Source organism: Sinohyriopsis cumingii, chromosome 8, assembly GCF_028554795.1.
Source record: "Sinohyriopsis cumingii isolate HCF-2022 chromosome 8, ASM2855479v2, whole genome shotgun sequence".
Lineage (NCBI taxonomy): Eukaryota > Metazoa > Mollusca > Bivalvia > Unionida > Unionidae > Sinohyriopsis > Sinohyriopsis cumingii.
The window spans coordinates 1,434,642-1,456,060 of record NC_142968.1 but is presented as its reverse complement, the minus strand read 5'-3'; the positions used below and the strand labels follow the sequence as shown (position 1 = coordinate 1,456,060).

The window sequence follows — 21,419 nt, the reverse complement described above, 5'->3', positions numbered from 1 at the left end:
GCTTGTTAATACTTGTACAAGAATGTTGAATTTCTGTATCAGTGCTTGATAATCCTGTAACAAGAATGTTGAATTTCTATATCAGTGCCTGTTAATACTGTAACAAGAATGTTGAATTTCTGTATCAGTGCTTGTTAATACTTGTACAAGAATGTTGAATGTCTATATCAGTGCCTGTTAATACTGTAACAAGAATGTTGAATACCTATATCAGTGCTTGTTAATACTGTAACAAGAATGTTGAATTCATATGTCAGGGCATGTTAATACTGTAACAAGAATGTTGAATTCCTATGTCAGGGCATGTTAATACTGTAACAAGAATGTTGAATTCCTATGTCAGAGCATGTTAATAATGTAACAAGAATATTGAATACCTATATCAGTGCTTGTTAATACTGTAACAAGAATGTTGAATTCATATGTCAGGGCATGTTAATACTGTAACAAGAATGTTGAATACCTATATCAGTGCTTGTTAATACTGTAACAAGAATGTTGAATTTCTATGTCAGTGCCTGTTAATACTGTAACAAGAATATTGAATGTCTATATCAGTGCTTGTTAATACTGTAACAAGAATGTTGAATTCCTATATCAGTGCCTGTTAATACTGTAACAAGAATGTTGAATTTCTGTATTAAGGCATGTTAATACTGTAACAAGAATGCTGAATTTTTATATCAGTGCCTGTTAATACTGTAACAAGAATGTTGAATTTCTGTATCAGTGCTTGTTAATACTTGTACAAGAATGTTGAATTTCTGTATCAGTGCTTGATAATCCTGTAACAAGAATGTTGAATTTCTATATCAGTGCCTGTTAATACTGTAACAAGAATGTTGAATTTCTGTATCAGTGCGTGTTAATATTTGTACAAGAATGTTGAATTTCTGTATCAGTGCTTGATAATACTGTAACAAGAAATTTGAATTTCTATATCAGTGCCTGTTAATACTGTAACAAGAATGTTGAATTTCTATATCAGTGCTTGTTAATACTTGTACAAGAATGTTGAATGTCTATATCAGTGCTTGTTAATACTGTAACAAGAATGTTGAATACCTATATCAGTGCTTGTTAATACTGTAACAAGAATGTTGAATTCATATGTCAGGGCATGTTAATACTGTAACAAGAATGTTGAATTCCTATGTCAGGGCATGTTAATACTGTAACAAGAATGATGAATTCCTATGTCAGGGCATGTTAATACTGTAAAAAGAATGTTGAATACCTATATCAGTGCTTGTTAATACTGTATCAAGAATGTTGAATTCATATGTCAGGGCATGTTAATACTGTAACAAGAATGTTGAATACCTATATCAGTGCTTGTTAATACTGTAACAAGAATGTTGAATTTCTATGTCAGTGCCTGTTAATACTGTAACAAGAATATTGAATGTCTATATCAGTGCCTGTTAATACTGTAACAAGAATGTTGAATTTCTGTATTAAGGCATGTTAATACTGTAACAAGAATGCTGAATTTTTATATCAGTGCCTGTTAATACTGTAACAAGAATGTTGAATTTCTATATCAGTGCCTGTTAATGCTGTAACAAGAATGTTGAATTTCTGTATCAGTGCTTGTTAATACTTGTACAAGAATGTTGAATTTCTGTATCAGTGCTTGATAATCCTGTAACAAGAATGTTGAATTTCTATATCAGTGCCTGTTAATACTGTAACAAGAATGTTGAATTTCTGTATCAGTGCTTGTTAATACTTGTACAAGAATGTTGAATGTCTATATCAGTGCCTGTTAATACTGTAACAAGAATGTTGAATACCTATATCAGTGCTTGTTAATACTGTAACAAGAATGTTGAATTCATATGTCAGGGCATGTTAATACTGTAACAAGAATGTTGAATTCCTATGTCAGGGCATGTTAATACTGTAACAAGAATGTTGAATTCCTATGTCAGGGCATGTTAATAATGTAACAAGAATATTGAATACCTATATCAGTGCTTGTTAATACTGTAACAAGAATGTTGAATTCATATGTCAGGGCATGTTAATACTGTAACAAGAATGTTGAATACCTATATCAGTGCTTGTTAATACTGTAACAAGAATGTTGAATTTCTGTGTCAGTGCCTGTTAATACTGTAACAAGAATATTGAATGTCTATATCAGTGCTTGTTAATACTGTAACAAGAATGTTGAATTCCTATATCAGTGCCTGTTAATACTGTAACAAAAATGTTGAATTTCTGTATTAAGGCATGTTAATACTGTAACAAGAATGCTGAATTTTTATATCAGTGCCTGTTAATACTGTAACAAGAATGTTGAATTTCTATATCAGTGCCTGTTAATACTGTAACAAGAATGTTGAATTTCTGTATCAGTGCTTGTTAATACTTGTACAAGAATGTTGAATTTCTGTATCAGTGCTTGATAATACTGTAACAAGAAATTTGAATTTCTATATCAGTGCCTGTTAATACTGTAACAAGAATGTTGAATTTCTATATCAGTGCTTGTTAATACTTGTACAAGAATGTTGAATGTCTATATCAGTGCTTGTTAATACTGTAACAAGAATGTTGAATACCTATATCAATGCTTGTTAATACTGTAACAAGAATGTTGAATTCCTATGTCAGGGCATGTTAATACTGTAACAAGAATGATGAATTCCTATGTCAGGGCATGTTAATACTGTAAAAAGAATGTTGAATACCTATATCAGTGCTTGTTAATACTGTATCAAGAATGTTGAATTCATATGTCAGGGCATGTTAATACTGTAACAAGAATGTTGAATACCTATATCAGTGCTTGTTAATACTGTAACAAGAATGTTGAATTTCTATGTCAGTGCCTGTTAATACTGTAACAAGAATATTGAATGTCTATATCAGTGCTTGTTAATACTGTAACAAGAATGTTGAATTTCTATATCAGTGCCTGTTAATACTGTAACAAGAATGTTGAATTTCTGTATTAAGGCATGTTAATACTGTAACAAGAATGCTGAATTTTTATATCAGTGCCTACTGTAACAAGAATTTTGAATTTCTATATCAGTGCCTGTTAATACTGTAACAAGAATGTTGAATTTCTATATCAGTGCTTGTTAATACTTGTACAAGAATGTTGAATGTCTATATCAGTGCTTGTTAATACTGTAACAAGAATGTTGAATACCTATATCAGTGCTTGTTAATACTGTAACAAGAATGTTGAATTCATATGTCAGGGCATGTTAATACTGTAACAAGAATGTTGAATTCATATGTCAGGGCATGTTAATACTGTAACAAGAATGTTGAATTCCTATGTCAGGGCATGTTAATACTGTAAAAAGAATGTTGAATACCTATATCAGTGCTTGTTAATACTGTATCAAGAATGTTGAATTCATATGTCAGGGCATGTTAATACTGTAACAAGAATGTTGAATACCTATATCAGTGCTTGTTAATACTGTAACAAGAATGTTGAATTTCTATGTCAGTGCCTGTTAATACTGTAACAAGAATATTGAATGTCTATATCAGTGCTTGTTAATACTGTAACAAGAATGTTGAATTCCTATATCAGTGCCTGTTAATACTGTAACAAGAATGTTGAATTTCTGTATTAAGGCATGTTAATACTGTAACAAGAATGCTGAATTTTTATATCAGTGCCTGTTAATACTGTAACAAGAATGTTGAATTTCTATATCAGTGCCTGTTAATGCTGTAACAAGAATGTTGAATTTCTGTATCAGTGCTTGTTAATACTTGTACAAGAATGTTGAATTTCTGTATCAGTGCTTGATAATCCTGTAACAAGAATGTTGAATTTCTATATCAGTGCCTGTTAATACTGTAACAAGAATGTTGAATTTCTGTATCAGTGCTTGTTAATACTTGTACAAGAATGTTGAATGTCTATATCAGTGCCTGTTAATACTGTAACAAGAATGTTGAATACCTATATCAGTGCTTGTTAATACTGTAACAAGAATGTTGAATTCATATGTCAGGGCATGTTAATACTGTAACAAGAATGTTGAATTCCTATGTCAGGGCATGTTAATACTGTAACAAGAATGTTGAATTCCTATGTCAGGGCATGTTAATAATGTAACAAGAATATTGAATACCTATATCAGTGCTTGTTAATACTGTAACAAGAATGTTGAATTCATATGTCAGGGCATGTTAATACTGTAACAAGAATGTTGAATTCCTATGTCAGGGCATGTTAATACTGTAACAAGAATGTTGAATTCCTATGTCAGGGCATGTTAATAATGTAACAAGAATGTTGAATACCTATATCAGTGCTTGTTAATACTGTATCGAGAATGTTGAATTCATATGTCAGGGCATGTTAATACTGTAACAAGAATGTTGAATACCTATATCAGTGCTTGTTAATACTGTAACAAGAATGTTGAATTCCTATGTCAGGGCATGTTAATACTGTAACAAGAATATTGAATTCCTATGTCAGGGCATATTCTAATCATTTCTTGCTGTAGATCCTAATAATGGACAGATCGTGGAGATTGTTGATGTTGATTCATGTGTTGGCTACAGAATGCCTAATTTGAAAATCTTATTGCCTACGAATATCCAAGATGGTTTCAACTCTCTGTGTTAAAAGAAGAATGTTTTTATCTGTAATTTTCAGAAATTATTTTTGGGCACTAGAGTATAAGTCACTTTGATGGACTAATATTTTCATGGCTAGGCCTGGCCTTTCAGATCAACAGGTAAAGACTCTGAGATATTAATTTTTATAAAGTGTACATTTTCTTTTGCATTCATTCTGCATTTCTTTTGCATTCTGTTTGTATTCCATTCACATTTACACTTCAGTTTTTATTCCATTGTTTTTCATTTTCAGTCTCAAAATATTGATTATTTATCACTACCATTCATTGTCCCCTTTTGCTTTCTTACATTTGGAATATACTTACCGAAGTCTGGATTTCTGAGTTTGATAGTATTAAAATACATAGAACTATCACTTTCTTTTTTATGTACTATAAGTGTGTCTTACTAAAATAGAAAATGTATGCAGTTCAAAACACAGCATTACATATATGATAAAAGAAAATATAACCTCAAATGCAGTAAGTGTAAAAATATAGTTGTAGACTATTTGTCAGCAAATTTTATTATTTCTTTGAAGTAGACATTGTACAGATACAACTATTGGTGATAACATCATCACATCAATGACAGTTGTTTCAACAGTGTTGTAGCTTGTAAGTAGTGAAAATTGTGTGCCATTTGTTATGTATTTTGAATTTATATTGTATGGTTAACTTTTGTCCATAAATGTAAATTGTAAACAGAATATGTATGTAGCCTATGATTTTACAGTCAGTTTTTTCTACAGTTAGACTGGGCTTTTACATTGTAATGTTCACATCCTAGGTCTGGTGAAAATGTGTATAAATGAGGATTTGATAAAGAAATAATTCATACCTTTTCTGTATAAGTCTGTGGATGAAGTTATGTTGAAATCAGATATAATTGGAGAGGGATTTTTAATTTAAATGATTTGTTTGAATTACTAAAGTGCTGATTGACTTTTGGAATAATATATTACTTTGGATTTTGTGAACTCAAAATTCAAAGACATTCTGAATTGCACCATGGTGTTATATCAGGACATATAAGACTATTGCGATACATTTGGAACATGCTAAATGTTTGGACTTGTGAATGGACATTTCAGATTAATTGGAATTTAATTCACAATATTGTATGTGTCTCCTAATTTTTCGCTTTGTATTGTAAGGAAACAAATTATTTGATTTACTTCAATTGTGGTTTTCCCTTTATTTCTGTGACATATTTTAAGACATAGAGTTGTAACACATTATAAAGAATTAGATCCTAGATAAACATGCAAAAATGGCTTTGGAATGTGGAAATTTAGTGGCACCCTGAAATACAGGAGTGAAGTATATGGAGTACCAAATTTATCCATGATATGCATTCACATTAATCATTCTGTGTTCTTTGTATTGCATTTACACTTTCCATTAGATTAATCATTCTGTGTTCTTTGTATTGCATTTACACTTTCCATTTCATTAATCATTATGTGTTCTTTGTATTGCATTTACACTTTCCATTAGATTAATCATTCTGTGTTCTTTGTATTGCATTTACACTGTCCATTTCATTAATCGTTATGTGTTCTTTGTATTGCATTTACACTTTCCATTACATTAATCATTCTGTGTTCTTTGTATTGCATTTACACTTTCCATTTCATTAATCGTTATGTGTTCTTTGTATTGCATTTACACTTTCCATTACATTAATCATTCTGTGTTCTTTGTATTGCATTTACACTTTCCATTTCATTAATCATTCTGTTTTCTTTGTATTGCATTTACACTTTCCATTTCATTAATTATTCTGTGTTCTTTGTATTGCATTTACACTTTCCATTTCATTAATCATTCTGTGTTCTTTGTATTGCATTTACACTTTCCATTACATTTAAATTGCATTTGTAATTTCCATTGCATTCATCCTGAATGTTATTTGCATTTATTTAATGTTTCATTTGCAACCATTCTGCATTCCAGTTGCATTCATTTTATGTTTATTTGCAACCATTCTGCATTCCAGTTGCATTCATTCTGCATTCATTCTGCATTCCATTTGCATTCATTTTATGTTTATTTGCATTCATTCTGTATTTAATTTTCAACTATTTTGCATTCATTTTGCATGTCATTTGTATTCATTTGCATTCATTATGCAGTCTGTTTTCATTTCACTGCTAAATTTAACTGTTTCAGGATCTGTAGAACTACCCAGTTTCCAAATCCTCTAATTAGGACTGAATTAAATTACCGATTTTAGGTGATACAAACTAGATGATTAATTATATAACTATTTAACTTAGATATTTACCAAGACATGAACTCAAACGTGAATACAGTGACACCAAAATAAGCAGCAGTTCCCTGAATGCCATCACATAGGGAATTTATTCATGGATTAATAAATTTTCTCAGAGTAATTTTGGGTTTGGAAAACATGGAAAACGTGCAGATTTTATGAATGCAAGGATGTTTTCATACAGGTGCTGTTGAAGCTGGGGATTAAATTTGTTACTACACAGTTGCTAAACAAGTGTGTTACATTTGTGCTAATGTAATAAAGCACAGTGTCAAATAATGGTCACAGCCAAAGCGATATATTCCCAATTCAGTAACTAATTTGTATTTTCAGGGTATGGGGACAGGTGCTTTGATGGTCAGCATGTTGGATGTGTAGAACTTCTGTCTACAGTACAACAGAGAGTACATCCAAAGTACCACTTATTTGGACATATACATGAAGGTAATTATATCTAGCTGCTACTACAGATACATTGACTGGTTGTAATGTAAGAGTAGAATATGTAAATCAAGCTCTCCTACAGATACATTGACTGATTGTAATGTACAAGTAGAATATGTAAATCAAGCTCTCCTACAGATACATTGATTGTAATGTACAAGTAGAATATGTAAATCAAGCTCTCCTACAGATACATTGATTGTAATGTACAAGTAGAATATGTAAATCAAGCTCTCCTACAGATACATTGATTGTAATGTACAAGTAGAATATGTAAATCAAGCTCTCCTACAGATACATTGATTGTAATGTACAAGTAGAATATGTAAATCAAGCTCTCCTACAGATACATTGACTGTAATGTACAAGTAGAATATGTAAATCAAGCTCTCCTACAGATACATTGACTGATTGTAATGTACAAGTAGAATATGTAAATCAAGCTCTCCTACAGATACATTGATTGTAATGTACAAGTAGAATATGTAAATCAAGCTCTCCTACAGATACATTGATTGTAATGTACAAGTAGAATATGTAAATCAAGCTCTCCTACAGATACATTGATTGTAATGTACAAGTAGAATATGTAAATCAAGCTCTCCTACAGATACATTGACTGTAATGTACAAGTAGAATATGTAAATCAAGCTCTCCTACAGATACATTGACTGATTGTAATGTACAAGTAGAATATGTAAATCAAGCTCTCCTACAGATACATTGATTGTAATGTACAAGTAGAATATGTAAATCAAGCTCTCCTACAGATACATTGATTGTAATGTACAAGTAGAATATGTAAATCAAGCTCTCCTACAGATACATTGACTGTAATGTACAAGTAGAATATGTAAATCAAGCTCTCCTACAGATACATTGATTGTAATGTACAAGTAGAATATGTAAATCAAGCTCTCCTACAGATACATTGACTGTAATGTACAAGTAGAATATGTAAATCAAGCTCTCCTACAGATACATTGATTGTAATGTACAAGTAGAATATGTAAATCAAGCTCTCCTACAGATACATTGACTGTAATGTACAAGTAGAATATGTAAATCAAGCTCTCCTACAGATACATTGACTGATTGTAATGTACAAGTAGAATATGTAAATCAAGCTCTCCTACAGATACATTGATTGTAATGTACAAGTAGAATATGTAAATCAAGCTCTCCTACAGATACATTGATTGTAATGTACAAGTAGAATATGTAAATCAAGCTCTCCTACAGATACATTGACTGATTGTAATGTGCATGTAGAATATGTAAATCAAGCTCTCCTACAGATATATTGATTGTAATGTACAAGTAGAATATGTAAATCAAGCTCTGCTACAGATACATTGACTGTAATGTACAAGTAGAATATGTAAATCAAGCTCTCCTACAGATACATTGACTGATTGTAATGTACAAGTAGAATATGTAAATCAAGCTCTCCTACAGATACATTGATTGTAATGTACAAGTAGAATATGTAAATCAAGCTCTCCTACAGATACATTGATTGCAATGTACAAGTAGAATATGTAAATCAAGCTCTCCTACAGATACATTGACTGTAATGTACAAGTAGAATATGTAAATCAAGCTCTCCTACAGATACATTGATTGTAATGTACAAGTAGAATATGTAAATCAAGCTCTCCTACAGATACATTGACTGTAATGTACAAGTAGAATATGTAAATCAAGCTCTCCTACAGATACATTGACTGATTGTAATGTACAAGTAGAATATGTAAATCAAGCTCTCCTACAGATACATTGATTGTAATGTACAAGTAGAATATGTAAATCAAGCTCTCCTACAGATACATTGTGTGTAATGTACAAGTAGAATATGTAAATCAAGCTCTCCTACAGATACATTGATTGTAATGTACAAGTAGAATATGTAAATCAAGCTCTCCTACAGATACATTGACTGTAATGTACAAGTAGAATATGTAAATCAAGCTCTCCTACAGATACATTGATTGTAATGTACAAGTAGAATATGTAAATCAAGCTCTCCTACAGATACATTGACTGTAATGTACAAGTAGAATATGTAAATCAAGCTCTCCTACAGATACATTGACTGTAATGTACAAGTAGAATATGTAAATCAAGCTCTCCTACAGATACATTGACTGTAATGTACAAGTAGAATATGTAAATCAAGCTCTCCTACAGATACATTGACTGATTGTAATGTACAAGTAGAATATGTAAATCAAGCTCTCCTACAGATACATTGATTGTAATGTACAAGTAGAATATGTAAATCAAGCTCTCCTACAGATACATTGTGTGTAATGTACAAGTAGAATATGTAAATCAAGCTCTCCTACAGATACATTGATTGTAATGTACAAGTAGAATATGTAAATCAAGCTCTCCTACAGATACATTGACTGTAATGTACAAGTAGAATATGTAAATCAAGCTCTCCTACAGATACATTGATTGTAATGTACAAGTAGAATATGTAAATCAAGCTCTCCTACAGATACATTGATTGTAATGTACAAGTAGAATATGTAAATCAAGCTCTCCTACAGATACATTGACTGTAATGTACAAGTAGAATATGTAAATCAAGCTCTCCTACAGATACATTGATTGTAATGTACAAGTAGAATATGTAAATCAAGCTCTCCTACAGATACATTGATTGCAATGTACAAGTAGAATATGTAAATCAAGCTCTCCTACAGATACATTGACTGATTGTAATGTACGAGTAGAATATGTAAATCAAGCTCTCTGAAGATGTTAACCATGTCATTAGCTTGTTTTATCAACAAATATGCTAAACAGTTGTCTGTTTGCTGAGTTCCTTTCACTGGATTTGCTGGAACATTTTTTTTTCTTTTCCCTTAAGACTGCATCCCTTGAATGGTCCATACTTACCCTAGCCTTATCTCACATGAGTATTAAAGCTGATTTTCATTGCATACATTAGGAAATTAGATTTATGGCCAACTCTGGGGTAAGAGGATATAACTTTGAATCTAGTATCTATGGTGATCTTTCAGCAGGCTGAACACACTGCATCTTCTCCCACACCAGATGCTACAGGACCTGTATGGAAATCTGATTCCAAAATGGCATGCATCGGAGCTGCCCAACATAGTCTGGCCAATGCCATAATAGAAGCTGGGAACTTACAACTGGCCAAATGAAATGCAGTGCTGTCTACCTCCACATTTCTCCAGACCATCAGTAGGCCAAGCTATGCTCACAGTCTATCTTTTAAATTTCCTCTTTAATGTTCAGGTTGATGAAAATCTGTAACAAGCAACCATTGAGACCAATTTGTCTCCATCACAGTCTCAACTACAGTGGAGGGATTTTCAAGGCAATCAACAAAAAGATCGCAGGGATGCCTCTAGGACACCAGTTACTGGGAAGCAGTCCTAATGAATCTAAAACCACAGTTCTCCTGAAGAAAGTGGACAAAAGGCAGAGATAAGGTGATCATTTCCTCCAGTGTTTCTCTCCTTGAGAGCCTACTTATCTCTGTTACTTAACCATATTCATAATCACAGATCCTGGTACAGGGAAGGCTAGAATTCTTCGCTGCTGAATTGGACAAGATATGCCATGGCAATCTGTGGACCCAACCAGTGGTTTCCAAAGGGCTCTGTATCACTTTTAGTGCATCCTGGGTTCCCTTAGGTACAAATGTGGTACTCTTTGTGTTTGCCCTGTTATCGACCTAAGTGTACTCGATCAATTCATTCATGCCCCTTGGTTCATGTTGGAAATAACAGATTCTAAATGCCGTCTAGGATGGATAGTACTCCATCAGTACGACTTGTATGCTGTTGTAATTTATTCATAAAGCAGATAATGTTGAGACAACAGCTGATCGGTCAAAATCTAGTTGTGATAATGTCTTAAGATCATCATTCATACAGCTTCCAGGAAGTCGCCTACAAAAACACTGTTTACCAGTTCAGGCACTCTCACTCAAAATTAGTATCAAGTGTTTCACTTGATTGATCATGAAATATTAAGACCACCTCCATGATGGCAACATAAGCAACCAGGAGTACATTTTACAGAAATATCAAGTGAGTTATATCTTAGAGTAAGATGTAATATCCCTTGTCTGTCACTCTCCTAACTGTGGTTTCCTTGTCAGCAAGGACAAAGCTGAACTCATGCCATCTCAGCATTTGTTCATCTTGGAATGGAGTTCAACATTCAAGTAAATAGAGTATGTAGGAATGAGCATTGAAAAAGTATAATGGTAGCTTCCTTGCTTATCTGGGATGATCTACCTGCCAAGAATTCCTTTGCCTGCTGGGTTAGCTCAATGTGGCAGCATACCTGTTAGTCCTAATTGCCTATTTATGTACTCATAACAAATGATTCTCTTGTCCAAATGAATGCAGATACTTTGCCCATTGGACCAACGTCTCACAGTCTGCGCAAATATGAGGTTCCAGTTCAAAAGATGGGACAGCCTCACTTAGCTCACGTCAGGTATACCTCTCTAGTACAACCTCTGGAAATAAGAATTTGTATGGATGCAAGCACAGAGGGCTGGGGCACACCTCCTTCCATCATTCTGGGAAGCCACTGGTCTGTGCCCATGTCATATATGTGTCAATATTCTCAATATAAAAGCCATTTTGAAAGCTTGTCATTGATGACAGGAAATCTACAAAGAAATGGAATTCTAATTCTTTCTAACAAATCCACTGTGGTGACTTGTCTCAGGCAGCAAGGTGGAACCAAGTTCCCAGACCTTTGCATTCTTGTTTGGGATTTTCCAAAGTGGCATTTCAACCACAAATCTACGGCCAAGTTCATCATATTCAACACTAACTAAATGAATTAGTGTACTCATTGTCATGGAAGAATCAGCTAAAATACAGACAAAATGGTCTCATCTTCCCTTGATTTTCACTCAGATATGTACCTGATAGGATCGACCAATGAAGGACCTAATTGCAACAAGGTGGAATGCCAGACTCCCAATCACTGTCTGACTGATCCTGGATCCAAAGGCCTGGGCAGTCGATGCATTTCTTATAGATTTGCACAGTCTGGATGCATCCTCAGACTAGTCCTGGATTTGAAGGCTTGGGCAATGAATTTCCTATAGATTGACACAATCTGGATGCATACACTTACGCTCCATTACCTCATACTAGTCCTGGATGGACACAGTCTGGTTTCATACACTTACACTCCATTACCTCAGACTAGTCCTGGATTGACACAGTCTGGTTTCATACACTTACACTCCATTGCCTCAGACTAGTCCTGGATTGAAACAGTCTGGTTTCATACACTTACACTCTAATACCTCAGACTAGTCCTGGATTGACACAGTCTGGTTTCATACACTTACACTCTAATACCTCAGACTAGTCCTGGATTGACACAGTCTGGTTTCATACACTTACACTCTAATACCTCAGACTAGTCCTGGATTGACACAGTCTGGTTTCATACACTTACACTCTAATACCTCAGACTAGTCCTGGATTGACACAGTCTGGTTTCATACACTTACACTCTAATACCTCAGACTAGTCCTGGATTGACACAGTCTGGTTTCATACACTTACACTCTAATACCTCAGACTAGTCCTGGATTGACACAGTCTGGTTTCATACACTTACCCTCCATTACCTCAGACTAGTCCTGGATTGACACAGTCTGGTTTCATACACTTACACTCTAATACCTCAGACTAGTCCTGGATTGACACAGTCTGGTTTCATACACTTACACTCTAATACCTTAGACTAGTCCTGGATTGACACAGTCTGGTTTCATACACTTACACTCTAATACCTCAGACTAGTCCTGGATTGACACAGTCTGGTTTCATACACTTGCCCTCCATTACCTCAGACTAGTCCTGGATTGACACAGTCTGGTTTCATACACTTACCCTCCATTACCTCAGACTAGTCCTGGATTGACACAATCTGGTTTCATACACTTACCCTCTAATACCTCAGACTAGTCCTGGATTGACACAGTCTGGTTTCATACGCTTACACTCTAATACCTCAGACTAGTCCTGGATTGACACAGTCTGGTTTCATACACTTACCCTCCATTACCTCAGACTAGTCCTGGATTGACACAGTCTGGTTTCATACACTTACCCTCCATTACCTCAGACTAGTCCTGGATTGACACAGTCTGGTTTCATACACTTGCCCTCTGTTACCTCAGACTAGTCCTGGATTGACACAGTCTGGTTTCATACACTTACCCTCCATTACCTCAGACTAGTCCTGGATTGACACAGTCTGGTTTCATACACTTACACTCTAATACCTCAGACTAGTCCTGGATTGACACAGTCTGGTTTCATACACTTACACTCTAATACCTCAGACTAGTCCTGGATTGACGCAGTCTGGTTTCATACACTTACACTCTAATACCTCAGACTAGTCCTGGATTGACACAGTCTGGTTTCATACACTTACACTCTAATACCTCAGACTAGTCCTGGATTGACACAGTCTGGTTTCATACACTTACCCTCCATTACCTCAGACTAGTCCTGGATTGACACAGTCTGGTTTCATACACTTACCCTCTAATACCTCAGACTAGTCCTGGATTGACACAGTCTGGTTTCATACACTTACACTCTAATACCTCAGACTAGTCCTGGATTGACACAGTCTGGTTTCATACACTTACACTCTAATACCTTAGACTAGTCCTGGATTGACACAGTCTGGTTTCATACACTTACACTCTAATACCTCAGACTAGTCCTGGATTGACACAGTCTGGTTTCATACACTTGCCCTCCATTACCTCAGACTAGTCCTGGATTGACACAGTCTGGTTTCATACACTTACCCTCCATTACCTCAGACTAGTCTTGGATTGACACAATCTGGTTTCATACACTTACCCTCCATTACCTCAGACTAGTCCTGGATTGACACAGTCTGGTTTCATACACTTACACTCTAATACCTCAGACTAGTCCTGGATTGACACAGTCTGGTTTCATACACTTACACTCTAATACCTCAGACTAGTCCTGGATTGACACAGTCTGGTTTCATACACTTACCCTCCATTACCTCAGACTAGTCCTGGATTGACACAGTCTGGTTTCATACACTTACCCTCCATTACCTCAGACTAGTCCTGGATTGACACAGTCTGGTTTCATACACTTGCCCTCTGTTACCTCAGACTAGTCCTGGATTGACACAGTCTGGTTTCATACACTTACCCTCCATTACCTCAGACTAGTCCTGGATTGACACAGTCTGGTTTCATACACTTACACTCTAATACCTCAGACTAGTCCTGGATTGACACAGTCTGGTTTCATACACTTACCCTCCATTACCTCAGACTAGTCCTGGATTGACACAGTCTGGTTTCATACACTTACACTCCAATACCTCAGACTAGTCCTGGATTGACACAGCCTGGTTTCATACACTTACCCTCCATTACCTCAGACTAGTCCTGGATTGACACAGTCTGGTTTCATACACTTGCCCTCCGTTACCTCAGACTAGTCCTGGATTGACACAGTCTGGTTTCATACACTTACCCTCCATTACCTCAGACTAGTCCTGGATTGACACAGTCTGGTTTCATACACTTACACTCTAATACCTCAGACTAGTCCTGGATTGACACAGTCTGGTTTCATACACCTACACTCTAATACCTCAGACTAGTCCTGGATTGACACAGTCTGGTTTCATACACTTACCCTCCATTACCTCAGACTAGTCCTGGATTGACACAGTCTGGTTTCATACACTTACACTCCAATACCTCAGACTAGTCCTGGATTGACACAGTCTGGTTTCATACACTTACCCTCCATTACCTCAGACTAGTCCTGGATTGACACAGTCTGGTTTCATACACTTACCCTCCATTACCTCAGACAAGTCTTGGATTGACACAGTCTGGTTTCATACACTTACCCTCCAACCCTCTGACTAGTCCTGGATCCAAAGGCCTGGGCATTCAATGAATTTCTTATTGATTGGAACAGTCTGGTTTCATACACTTATTACCTCTGATTATGAAGGTGAAACAAAAAGCAAGAGAGTCTGTGTCACCTCATCATGATTGCTCCACTCAGATAGCAAAATAGTGGATCAATGACCTCATCAATCTTAAAATAGAATCTCCAGGTTAATTGAGATATTCCCTCATCTGCTCAAGTGGCCATGATAACAGGGGTTTCATCTGAACCCGGTGTTGCTGAATCTGTGTATCTGGGTCATATTAAAACAAGCCCTCATAAACAAATATTTCTCACAACCACTCAACTGAGATGGCCCTCCATATTAAAAGTTTATGAATGGAAATGAAAACGCTTCACACAGCGGTGTGCCCAAGAGTACATTATACCACTGCAGGCATCAATACTTCAAGTAGCTAACCTCCTGCTATGGCTCTTTGAAGAGAAACACTTAGCACCAGTCACAATTATAATCTGCCATTCCATGATCACTGACTACCAGCATATCAGACATGGCAAGGACCTATCCGATCTTATGTCCAGTTTTGATTACACATGTCCAAAGACACTGGCTCTTTGCACAAAGTGGAATCTACCATTGGTGCTAACTTTGCTGAACAAGACACCATTTGAACAGCTCTCAAGACCCTCAATGGTTCATCTCTCATAAAAGACCTGCTTCCTCACTGCATTAGCAAACAGCAAACTGAATTAGTGAAATACATGCTCTATCAGCGGACCCAAACTACAAGATGAGTGATAATGGCACCTGTTTTCATTGTTAAGAACAGGCTCCCGTTAAACTTTTGTGGAAACTTCATCTCAAGCTCTGGGGTGGTACTTAAGAAGGTCCATGCTTTTGCATAAAGGGAAATCACACCTATTTGTTATCCCTCACAGAGGGAAAGGACACTGTATTAGTACAGACACTTTTGTCCTGGATACATTTGGTTATTCATTCTGCATATCATTAAATATACCCAGACCAAATGAATTTGCTGTGCAACTTAACTCACAGAATTAGACCAGTCACCACAAACATTGTGTTTGAGTGAAGCTGTGGGTTGGAGATACATTTCTACTTAATATCCAGCTTTAATCTCGGAGAACTTTCATCTTAAAATACCCAAGTCATTAGTCTGGTTTGATTATAGCCGTGGTGCAGAAGGTTTCCTTTCATCCTAAAATACTCAAGTCGTCAGTCTGGTGGGATTATAGCCATGGTGCACATGGTTACCCTTCATCCTAAAATACTCAAGTCGTAAGTCTGGTGGGATTATAGCCATGGTGCAGAAGGTTACCTTCCCTGGCCATTCAACAGCTTCATAGGTTAAGCTGTATTTGAAGGAGGGCAAAATATTTCCCTTTCAGAGCTTCTACCTGACAAATGAGTTTATTCTCCATATTTTTGTTTAGAAGCAGTTTTACGTGCCTTAGGGTACTGGAGATGATTTATCTGAGGTAAGGGGAGGGTACTCTAACTACCACCTCTTACCTATAATTGTAAGATATTATGATCTGGTTATTATTTGATGAAGAAACCAATTTTTTTCTCTAGTAAAATATGTTTCTTCAATCATACTTACCTGATTATAATACATATACACCCTCCCATCCTAACTGCAGTTACATCCACATAGAGCATGCCTTCCTGTCTAGTAGTAACTGAAGTATTCATGCATGAGATTCAGCACTAGTCTCTTGATCTGTGTATCAAGGGGAGGGTACTCTGACTGCCACCTAGGTGTGTAGATAACTTTCAGCTTTTTAGCTAAAAAGCTTTAGCAGGGTTGAATTTGTGAGGCAGTAGTAGTTGCCCAAAGGTTGTATGATTGTGTATGTGTTATTGAAGAAAAATATATTGCTATAAAAATTGGTTTCTGTTGGTTACTGCAGTACTTAGTATTTACCCAGTCTTAGTTTCAAGTGCAGGACTAGCAAAAAATTCCCCAAGCACTTGTCCCTGATACAAGTTGATTATAGGAGATACTTGTCCTTGTTCCCCTTATAAACAAAAAAGTGGACTTCTCCACTATGCTGCCTTATGCTTTTACTAAAGAATTATAGGCACCTGATGCATACTTGATACTAAAATTATAGTTTATAGGTACATGATGCATGCTTGATACTAAAATTATAGTTTATAGGTACATGATGCATGCTTGATACTAAAATTATAGTTTATAGGTACATGATGCATGCTTGATACTAAAATTATAGTTTATAGGTACATGATGCATGCTTGATACTAAAATTGGTCAAAACCATGAATATTTTATGTTCAAATACATATCTACTTTGATAAACATATCATATTTGTAGCTTGAGAAATTGTGCTTCACTCAGCCCTTTCTTATTGATATCAAATTTACAGTGAAACATTTCAGTAATCTAGATATTTCAATTTTTCTTTTTAATATCACATATCTTTACAAGTTAGATTTGCAATTACTTTTCACAAGACAAATACCAGGACATGCATTTGAAAGAAGAATTCCAACTGTTTCAATTTCCACCAGTTACTAAATAATCAATTTTGGTCAAACCTCCATACTAGAGAGCTACAAATGGTTGCCATATAAAGGTCAATGGCTGATTGTCCTAAAGATTCGGAAAATTTCTCAGTCATTATCACAACTGGATTTTGACTAGTCAGCTGTTGTTGAGCATTGTCTGCATTATAAGTAAATTACAACACCATTCATGGTATGAAAGTTGGTGGCAATGGGCTGAGGCACTTAGAAATACTTATTTTAAATGTAAATTACAAATAATTTTCTTGTGAAGAGTAATTACATACTTATACACTCTAGCAATATCTGCTGACACCTTCTCTTTGCCATGACAATGCATCAGTAAAGGTTCAGTTTTGAAGAGACCAGTTACCTGGGATAAATATAACACTGCATTGACCAGGTGACAAATTTTAAAATGTTTTGCATACTCTGTCTTTAAACTTTTAGATGTCAGATTCATAAAAATGTGTGTTAGATCATTGAAAGAGAAACTTTCAGCACATCAAATGATGCCTAAAATAACTGAGAAGTGTCACTGTACAATGCAAAAAGAATTGAGGGATATACATGAAACTCTAAGAAGCTTATAATATTGATTCATTTTAGTATCAATCTTACATCAGGTAAATAATGTTAAACTTGTAAACATTCTCAGATTTACTCTCAAGGTGTAAATGTGCATCTACTCACCCCAGGAATGAGTACATAGTAAGGTTTTATTTTCTCCAGGGACAATTACATAGTACAGTTTTACTCTCATCAGGGACAAGTGCATAGTAAAGTTTTACTCTCATCAGGGACAAGTACATAGTAAAGTTTTACTCTTATCAGGGACAAGTACATAGTCAAGTTTTACTCTCATCAAGGACAAGTACATAGTAAAGTTTTACTCTCATCAGGGACAAGTGCATAGTAAAGTTTTACTCATCAGGGACAAGTGCATATTAAAGTTTTACTCTCATCAGGGACAAGTACATAGTAAAGTTTTACTCTCATCAGGGACAAGTGCATAGTAAACTTTTACTCTCATCAGGGACAAGTACATAGTCAAGTTTTACTCTCATCAGGGACAAGTGCATAGTAAAGGTTTACTCTCATCAGGGACAAGTGCATAGTAAAGTTTTACTCATCAGGGACAAGTACATAGTAAAGTTTTACTCTCATCAGGGACAAGTACATAGTAAAATTTTACTCATCAGGGACAAGTACATAGTAAAGTTTTACTCTCATCAGGGACAAGTACATAGTAAAGATTTACTCTCATCAGGGACAAGTGCATAGTAAAGTTTTACTCTCATCAGGGACAAGTACATAGTCAAGTTTTACTCTCATCAGGGACAAGTACATAGTAAAGATTTACTCTCATCAGGGACAAGTACGTAGTCAAGTTTTACTCTCATCAGGGATAAGTGCATAGTCAAGTTTTACTCTCATCAGGGACAAGTACATAGTCAAGTTTTACTCTCATCAGGGACAAGTGCATAGTAAAGTTTTACTCATCAGGGACAAGTGCATATTAAAGTTTTACTCTCATCAGGGACAAGTACATAGTCAAGTTTTACTCTCATCAGGGACAAGTACATAGTAAGTTTTACTCTCATCAGGGACAAGTACATAGTACAGTTTTACCCTCATCAGGGACAAGTACATAGTACAGTTTTACCCTCATCAGGGACAAGTACATAGTACAGTTTTACTCTCATTAGGGACAAGCACATATTACAGTTTTACCCTCATCAGGGACAAGTACATAGTAAAGTTTTACTCTCAAAAGGGACAAGTGCATAGTAAAGTTTTACTGTGTCCAACTAATTTAAACCTGGTCAGGACAATTGGATGAGTGGTTTACCTCAGTCCTGTATTGGTTGCACATCTGCATTACTTAGCATTTACCCAATCTGAGTTTCTATTGATTACACAACTGTAGTACTTAACATTTACCCAGTCTGAGTTTCTATTGATTACACAGCTGTAGTACTTAGCATTTACCCAATCTGAGTTTCTATTGATTACACAACTGTAGTACTTAACATTTACCCAATCTGAGTTTCGGTTGGTGACACAACTAAAGTACTTAACATTTACCCAGCCTGAGTAATTGTTGGTTTAGCAACTAAAGTAATTAACATTTACCCAGTCTAAGTTTCTGTTGGCTAGACATCTAAAGTACTTATTAAATTATTGGGCTGCTGTATGGTTGCTAGATGACATGTCACAATCTGAAATATCACAACATGGTCATGAAAATGTAAATGTTATATGTGATTCCTTTTCCACTCATTTTACCAGGTTATGGGAAGACAACAGATGGTTATACAAAATGTAAATGTTATATGTGATTCCTTTTCCACTCTTTTTACCAGATTATGGGATGACAACAGATGGTTATACAACTTTTATCAATGCTTCTACATGTTCTGTAAAATACAGACCCACCAATCCTCCAGTTGTGTTTGACATTCCTGTGCCAGAGGGACTTTGCAAGGCAGACTTGACTGAAATAAAATTGCTCAAGCCACTGATATCAGAAAAAATTAAAACAGCTCCACTGACAACAGCTGCAGTACCACTGACAACATCTACAGTACCAGTGTTATCAGAAACAATTACAGCAGCTCCACTGACAATATCTAAAGAACCAATGACAACATCTACATTACCAGTAACAAAATCAATATTACCAATGACAGTATCCACAGCACCAATGACAACATCTACATTACCATTGACACCATCTACAGTACCAGTGACAACATCTACAGGACTAGTGACATCAGAAAAAAATTACAGTAGCTTCACTGACAATATTTAAAAAACCAACAACATCTACATTACCAGTGACAAAATCAATATTTCCAATGACAGCATCTACAGTACCAATGGCATCATCTACAGTACCAATGACAACATCTGCGTTACCAATGACAACATCTACATTACCAATGACAACATCTACAGTACCAGTGACAACGTCTACAATACCAATGACAGCATCTACAGTACTATTACAGCATCTACAGTACCAATGACAGCATATACAGTACCAATGACAGCATCTACTGTAGCTATTACAGCATCTACAGTACCAGTGACAACGTCTACAGTACCACAGACGATATCTACATTACCAATAACAGCTTCAGCATCACAAGATTGACTGACTCCAGCATAGCAGAGGAGTGGAGGAGGAATGGAGCATGCAGATTCTAATATTGAATTCCTTACTTGTAATGTGATGCAGGCATTCTGTAATGTACATAGATTGTCATTCTGTAATGTACATAGATTGTCATTCTGTAATGTACATATACTGGCATTCTGTAATGTACATAGATTGTCATTCTGTAATGTACATAGATTGTCATTCTGTAATGTACATATACTGGCATACTGTAATGTACATAGATTATCATTCTGTAATGTTCATAGATTGTCATTCTGTAATGTACATATACAGGCATTCTGTAATGTACATAGATTGTCATTCTGTAATGTACATAGATTGTCATTCTGTAATGTACATATATTGGTATTCTGTAATGTACATAGATTGGCATTCTGTAATGTACATATACTGGCA

At 35.4% G+C, this 21,419-nt stretch overlaps 1 protein-coding gene across 1 annotated transcript in view; it reads left to right on the top strand.

Moving 5' to 3' along the window:
• Window positions 1-21,202, top strand: part of LOC149792852 (metallophosphoesterase MPPED2-like) — a 31,036-nt gene extending 9,834 nt beyond the window's left edge. Inside the window, exons 5-6 of the mRNA XM_089966241.1 lie at window positions 7,219-7,329; window positions 20,203-21,202. Of these exons, the coding sequence (XP_089822367.1) occupies window positions 7,219-7,329; window positions 20,203-20,651 (560 nt within the window). The 3' untranslated portion in view covers window positions 20,652-21,202. The remainder of the gene's footprint in view (window positions 1-7,218; window positions 7,330-20,202) is intronic.
• Window positions 21,203-21,419: the final 217 nt, after the last annotated feature.